General features: G+C 38.1%; 1 protein-coding gene across 1 annotated transcript in view; it reads right to left on the reverse strand.

Annotated features, from left to right (window-relative positions):
• The window catches only part of LOC108797623 (adhesion G protein-coupled receptor A2-like), a 159,478-nt gene that overhangs the window by 60,969 nt on the left and 90,268 nt on the right, over positions 1 to 8,241 (reverse strand). Inside the window, exon 4 of the mRNA XM_018569246.1 lies at positions 4,567 to 4,638. Coding sequence (XP_018424748.1) covers positions 4,567 to 4,638 — 72 coding nt within the window. The remainder of the gene's footprint in view (positions 1 to 4,566; positions 4,639 to 8,241) is intronic.

The raw sequence follows: 8,241 nt of genomic DNA on the forward strand, positions 1-8,241 counted from the left end.
TATATATAATATGGCTATGATGCCACTCCTATGTATTGATATTTAAAGAGGTAGTTTAACTAAAAACAAATGTTTCATATATAGATTTCAATAAATCTCTTTGGTCACATGCAACACGCTGTTGTAATGCTGGAGTATGGTAAGAAATAAGGTGCAAAGCTTTCAACGAGTGAGCTGTCTGCAAACCATAGTTCAAGGGCTCATTTACACCATACGCCTGGTGTAAATGCATCCCAAGCACATGTGCATTGAAAACGTAAGGTTTGTAAATATGTCTAGTTTACACCATTGCACTGTGTTGTGGGGCATAAAAAAATAAAGGAACAGCATGCTGCTTTCTGTTCAGCATTGCAACACACGTAGAGGCACATCAAAGCATTGCACATAGATGTGACTCCTTTAAAAAATATACAACTATTTTGCCTGCCTTCCCCCTCCATAATAAAATGCATGCAAACTCATAAAAATACATGTCAACATGCTTTTGCAGATGCTCCAAAAATGCATGTGTGTATGTGTGCATAGTGTAATCCAGCCCTCAATGTTTCCTCATGCCTTGGTTGTCTACATGCTTCAGAGCTACTTCACAATTGTAGTGCTATACACCAGACTTTATAGGAAGACAGGACAAATTTGACAGAAATTGATATTAGTGACACCTGCAAGCAAAGGTCAACACAATTTGTTCAGGATAATGGTATAGTTAATGACAATCAGCATGGGTTTAGGAAAGACCGTTCCTGTCAGACAAATTTACTGACTTTTTACGAGGGTGTAAGTAGAGATCTGGATGGAGGGAGGTCTGTGGATGTGGTATATCTGGATTTCTCAAAGGCGTTTGATACGGTACCAGACAAACGTTTACTATATAGGCTGAGGTCTATGGGCATAGATGGAAGGGTGTGTACATGGATAGAGAACTGGCTAAAGGAATGGGTACAGAGAGTATCAATAAATTATGCCCTTTCAGAATGGGCTAGTGTCATTAGCAGTGTGCCTCAGGTTTCTGTGCTGGGACCCATGCTTTTCAATCTGTTTATTAACGACATCGGGGACGGAGTAAACAGCGATATCTCAGTGTTTGCTGATCATACCAAAATTGGGAGGGTAATAGAAACTGACCAAGATAGTATAACATTGCAGGAGGACCTGGATAAAATAGGGGAGTGGGCAACTATGTGTCAGGTGAGGTTTAATGTCGATAAATGCAAAGTTATGCACTTTGGGATTAAAAATAAGCAAATGGGCTATACAATTATGGGTATGCCACTAGGGAAGTCGGAAATGGAGAAAAATTTGGGGGTCATTGTAGACCATAAACTGAATAATAGATTACAATGCCAGGTTGCTGTAAGCAAAGCTAGTAGAATCCTGTCCTGCATCAAGAAGGGAATGTTTTGCAGGGACAAGTCTATAATTTTGCCACTATACACATTACTGGTTCGGCCTCACCTGGAGTATGCGGTGCACAGAAAGGATGTCCTTGAGCTGGAGAAAGTCCAGCAGAGGGCAACCAAACTCATCAAGGGGATGGAGGACCAGAACTATGAGACAAGGCTCTTAAATTTAAATATGTTCACGTTGGAAGTAAGGAGATTAAGGGGGGACATGATTTTCATGTACAAGATGTTCAATAGTCATAGCAACATTAGCAACAAACTCTTTAAGATTAATTCCGTAACAAAGACTAGAGGCCACCACCTGAAACTGGTAGAAAAAAAATTCAAACACAAGGGGCGAAGGGGGTTCTTCTCAGTTCACGTGGTTAGGGTCTGGAACTCGCTGCCACAAGCACTGATTTCCGCAAATAGTCTGGAATCATTCAAGAAGCTTTTGGACGATTTCCTGAGAGACCATAATGTACAAGGGTACAGGTACTCTTAAGAATGAGATGACTCAGGGACTTCTACGCACACACACACACACACAATATTTTGGACTTGATGGACTTATGTCTTTATTCAACCTCAAATACTATGTACTATGTAACTATGTACATTGTATATGTACTCTAGGAAAATGCCATATGTTAAATGGCTGATGCAAGCATATCTGCATATTTTTGACTAACTAACTAACCACCGTAATATTCAGGGGTACAAGTATTCCTAAGAATGAGTTGATGCGTGGACCTATATGGGTTGGACTTGATGGACTTATGTCTTTATTCAACCCCAAATACTATGTAACGGTAAGTAATCTAAGAAAAATACAATCTTTATTAAACAAAAAAAATATATAATAATGATAGGAAGAGGGTATCTGAAAGATATAAAACCTTAAACCTCCAAATCATTGAAAGCTACAGGACAGAAACAAGTGCTATATCTCCAGGAGCCATTTTATTGTGCACCTTGTGAAGAATCCTTGAAGTTTTATAATTCTGAGAACAGAATGTATAAGAATCCATAAGCACCCACTGTGAAAGATGTGTTAACAGAAATCTAAAAATAAATCTGAGATACAAGTTTTGTTAACACCAAATGCCAGACAAAGAGGTACAGAAACATTTCTGATGGAGTTGAAAGCTAAAGACTCAGATGTCATTCTTCCCTCCTTTAAAAGGAAAGCAGCAAAGTGACCCCAATCTAATATTAGATAAAGCTGTGTGAGTCTGCACAATGAGCTCCCCAACAAGGCACAGGTTAAAGCCAAGAGTGTTGGAACACCTGAGAGGCCATTCTAGCATGTAAACAAAGTAAAGAATCGCCTAAAGGCAAATATACTGCATAGAGAGAAAGAAGAAAGGCTTGCAGATGCAACTGAACATGTCAGTAGGTGCAAACATAGAGCAAAAATGCAAAAGCAAAAAAGCGATGAGTAAAGCTTTTTACATCTTGCATAACATCATCTATGGGGAAAACCAAGGAGAATATGTGTATTAGTGTTCTGAAGCCATTACAAGGTTGCACACAGCTATATTTTGCTTGGTTTGGGCCATTAGGTGCATTATTAGGTTCTAAACAAATGTATGAACAAACAGAAAAAGAACCATTAATGGCCCATTGACATGGGTTAACGTGTGCTGCACTAAGCCTCCTGACGTACCAACATGTCAAAGAAATAAAAAATCAAGTTACAAAATTTCACTACAACACTCCTCATCTCACTATGGTGCATTGGCATGCGTTGCACTTTTTTTTTTTTTTTTTTTTTTTACTTTTTTTTTTTTTTTTATTCAATACATAGATGTAAATTGGTCTTAAGTGATTATGTTTGAAATAAAAACACAAGCTCCCGCATGATTACAAAGAATGTTTGTACAGGAACGGGAATATAACTGTGACAAATACTGTAACCCCCGAAAAATTGTTGGCTACAGAAGACACACTCTAATGAGAATTTGACATAGAAATCAGAAATAATGGCGAATCTTTTGAATACAAAAGTAGTTAACCCAACACAGTCTACAGTACCAAATCATGTTGTACTATTACAAATCTTTAAAGAGGAAACAATGAGTGGTATTCTAACAGCAGTAAGAATCTGTAGGAGAAAGAATGACCCACTCAGAAAAAAACAGGTACATCTAAAACTATAGGAATTTTGGTCATTACTTAATTTGCTCTTAGTTGGCAACACCCTACTTATGACTGGAATAGGGCTGTACCCAGAAGTCCTCAGAGTACTACACCATCCCTGGCAAGGTCAAGTCTGTATGAAAAGTACAAGATTCCAAGGGAGATAGCTTCAGACAATTTATCAAGAAATTAATGGCATAATCAGTCACAAATCAGACTGCCTCTCCTTTATAAAAGTCTTTGCAACAGGTTTATATCAGGTGTGCTTCTATGTTCCTGGCCAGCCAAGTGCCACAGTTTGCAAAGTTTTAGGGCTTGTTCACGCCTAATACAGTGTGTTCCAGAAAGAACGCACTGTATTAGGTGTGAACAAGCCCTAAAGACAGAGTTTTATTCTGTTGCAGTGGTATATACCTTATTTATATTGTGTCAACAATTTACATGGCACTTTACATGGTTGCACATTCACATCAGTCCCTGCCCTCTAAGGTCCCTATCTCACATGCATACATACAGGGGCCATTTAGCCCGGAGCCAATTAACCTACCAGCATGTGTTTGGAGTGTAGAAGGAAACCAGAGTACCCAGTGGTAACCCATGCATGCACAGGGAGAACATGTAAATTTCTTGCAGATAGTGTCCTGACCGGGATTTGAACTGGGGACCCTCAGTGCTGCAAAGCCTTAACCACTATGCCACTGTACTGCCCACAATAAGTAAAAAAGTAATTGGCTTAATCCACAAGTGCTTTATTCAACACTATGTTTCTGTTATACTGGCTTTAAAAAAAAAAATATTGGATAATAAAAAGATTTGTGTGAAAGGTTTAATGTAGTGTAACACTTTTGGTTGTTAAGTATGACATTTATTAAAGAGGTCTACACATCTGTCCGAAAAGCACTAGAGAAAGACAAGAGGTTATACTATCCCTGATAGTCTGTATCTGGCATGTTTAACACTCGTTATAAAATACATATTTCTAAGCATATAACATTATGGTGAAACAAGCTAAATAAGTAGAAATTCACAGTACTAGAACACTTACAGTTTTTGCAGGTTGTGAAGTCCTGAGAACATGTCAGATGACAAACATCCAATCCTGTTGTTAGACAGGTCACTGTAAAAGAACCAGAAGTCATTAAAGCAAATCTCACTTGTCTCATATGGCATAAATATTAACCTAATACATCGATTCTCAATGTACGGTCTGGTCTAACAGTTCATCAGCAAACTTGCTAGACATGATTTGTGCAGAAGAGCATTAAACACTTTCTCCAGACAGACTACATCTTTTGCCCAGTTAAAATTTAGTGTTCAAATTAACCCTTCACACGCACTATGGCCCTTATACAAGTATAATATGCAATATTTGCCAGTAACATAACACAACTCATTATTCTGAAATTGAGTTGCCACAGGATAGGAGCACAGTTGAAAGTGTAGGAGGTATTGTCAGGAGTTACCACTGCCAAGGGTTAAAATTAGGGATGCACCGATACCAAGTACCATTCTCGGTACAAGTACAAGTACTTTGAGCTCCAAGACTAGACTACAGAAAAATTAAAAAGTTAGGAGGCAGCTGTCATTTGTAAGGAGCACACGGAGCTCCTGGGATTTGTACATCTCTGTTTTAATGTATGATTTTGTTTTTATAAACATACATATATAAGGGATGCACCGATACCTTTTTGCAAGTACAAGTACTGATACTTGTCCAAGTACTCACAGATACAAGTACTGATACATTTTTGTTTATTGTCATGTGACAGTTTTTCTAAAACAATACAGACTAATGATTTCCGGACAGTGGTGGAGCGCCAGAGCTAGGTCCCAGCTGCAACCGCTGCAACCCTGGTAGTTCTCATGGAAATGCCAAGTACTGCCACTGGTATCTGAACTGGCATCGGTGCATCCCTAGTTAAAATTAGAGTGGGAAGCAAACACATATAGGGGTTGATTTACTAACCTTATAAACACGCCACAAACATGTATACACCTCTGTAGTGTGTTCCCTCCCAGCATGATCTATGGGTGGAATCTAGACACCTTTGTAGTGTGTACACACCCAGCAGGTGTGTTGTGCAAAGCCCTGCATGAATTGCAAGGTGATGTTGTGTAAATTAGCTCTACGTTGTGTTGCTTGCGTTGATGAATGCAGGAATGTAAATGCATGAGCTAACCATTTTTGTCTAAACTGTGAAGCAGCATTATATATGCATCATGTGCATGATTTTTCCATATATGGCATTAGTGGAAATTTGCTTTTAGAGACTTGCATGCCGCTATTAGAGCGGTGTGTAGCCTATGGCGCATGCTACATGACGCGCACGTACGTAAATACATAAAAACGCGCCATAACGGTGTGAACATGTGACACGTTGCTCGTGTTTGGTTGATAAATACGCTTTGCTGTGTAAAAATGCACACGCACCTGGTGCGTGCGTGTTTAGGTTAGTAGATCACCCCCATAGACTCAATTCACAAAGGTTTAACACAAAGATAAGGAGTTTTGTTTTTGGCATGTGACTGTAACTTTAAAAATGTATTGGATGAAAAATAGCTGTCACTTTAAAAAAAAAAAAAAGATCCTTATGATGGTGTTAGCTTTGTGAATTGAGTCAATCTATTCAGCAATCAAAACATGGTTGGGGTAGTTGGAGGTGTCACAACAAGTTTGACCAGTTGGAACTTTTGGAGGTGGAAAACCCTTTAAAACAACACTTACAGGGTTATTCACAGAAGCGTGAAGAGTTTGGAGAAAAACAGGAGAACTGAACAATCTAGGACAACATAGCTAAACTGGAAAGTGAGCTAAATTGGAGATTTTTTCCACTTCCGTTATGTTGTCCAGGCTGCACACTTCTGCCTTCTCCAAACTCCTCACACTTTTGTTAATAACCCTGTTAGTTTGATGCTAATGAATCATTATACAGGTAAAACAATTTATCACCATATAATTTATTTTATTCTCCATAAGGTCCCTTGAGGTTTTATTTGTTTTAATGGTTTTAGAGATGTAAAGATTGTGATTATTTTGGTGAAATAAGCACCCGTGTAGCTTTTTCCATTAAATTATATTAATGAATGAGCCTGAGTACATTAAGCATATCCAGACCAAATGGCAAATTGATGTAATTGTTAATTCACGCCAACAGGTTCACTACAATGAGCTTTTCAATTTCCTAAAAGACTGCTCATGTGAAACCTAGCATATTTGTAACGCGGTTGCTTCTTTATGAATTTTCATTTGCATCTGGCATTTTATTTTACAGGTATGTTAGTTCAACGAACAAGAAGTTTGCAACTAAAGCAGTAAAAGATTAATTCAAAAACACACATTTTAATTATTAATTTAATCTCCAAATGTAATATCAGGCAGCTTAAATTGGATTCAATTGTTAAGAGTAAATTGTAGAAAACAATAATTTGCGCTAAAAAGTAAAACTAACTTTAAGAATGTCCAAAAATATGACAGTAGGAACTTTTTTATGATTTGGATGAAAAAAGCCAGAGTCCTAGGGGTCTATTCACGAAGCTGCCGAAGGATCTGGCTTAAGCTTCAGCCGATCCTTCGGCTAGCTTTGGCCCCAGGACCCCTTCGGTTCAGTAGAACATTTGTGAGCACAATGACATTTTCTGTACATGACAGCCAGGGTTCTAAACTTGTTTTCATTTCTGAAGAGCTTTTTTTACTTATCACTATGGACCATCCATATATAATGTGGATTTGCAACAGGAATATGCAGAGAACTCAACTTACATTGAAAACATTGAAATGTCCTCTACTGGCTGTTACGTAAGGACTAGTGATGGGCAAGTTGAGAGTTTTTACTTACCCAGATTTTGGCAAAACCAGAAACATTTAGGGAAAATTTAAATTTTTATGAAATGCATTGAACTCAGAGAGGAAGGTAATATATGTATACTTTCTTTCATCCTTTGGCTATAATAGTGAAAGGTTAAATCGCTGACCGTTTATTTTTGTCGTCTTATTGGGGACATTTCTCTTCATGTCCTGTCCCATAGGTGCAACAGACATGAAAGGAAATCTCTACTATGTGGGCACAATTCCTCTCTTCAACAGCTGTGATCAGAACTGATGTCCCCAGTGAAAGATTTACTTTTGCCTCTCAGTTTAATGACAACTATAACATTTTGGATTTCATGTCACTTTATGTCTAAGTGGTAATGGTCATTTGAACAAATAGAGAAGGTGAGTCTATTTAGCTGGGTCACTGACAGTAATAAGAGCTTGACCGAGGTTCTGATCCTCCCCTACTCTATTCAAAATAAAATGTTGGCTATTCACACACTTTAAGTTTGTTCTTGGTGCTTTATAAGACTGCAGTGGATTTATAATGAAAACTGAGGGTTGGGGATACTCCTTTAACCTATTCTGAACTGTAAAGTCTCCTTTAAGATAAGTATTTATTTCTGGGTGGACATTGATTTAATCCAAAAAGAAATACAGTGGCTACTCTCAAGAAACCCATCTATCATCATGTTAGTGCTGACATCATGATTTTTTGATAGCCAGGAATATGGAGACAGCCACATTATTGTCCAGCCACCCATACCTAGTTAGCACATAGGTAAAAAGTTTAGGAAAGGTGTATATTGGGTCAATATATAAGGGTTTAGGGTACATTGTAACATAAATCATAGGGCTATACTGTTCCATAGAAAGGGGCTTAGTGGTGTATGGACAGAGAGGTAGGGT

The sequence above is a fragment of the Nanorana parkeri genome, unplaced genomic scaffold (assembly GCF_000935625.1).
Source record: "Nanorana parkeri isolate BGI_ZX_2015 unplaced genomic scaffold, ASM93562v1 scaffold1312, whole genome shotgun sequence".
Lineage (NCBI taxonomy): Eukaryota > Metazoa > Chordata > Amphibia > Anura > Dicroglossidae > Nanorana > Nanorana parkeri.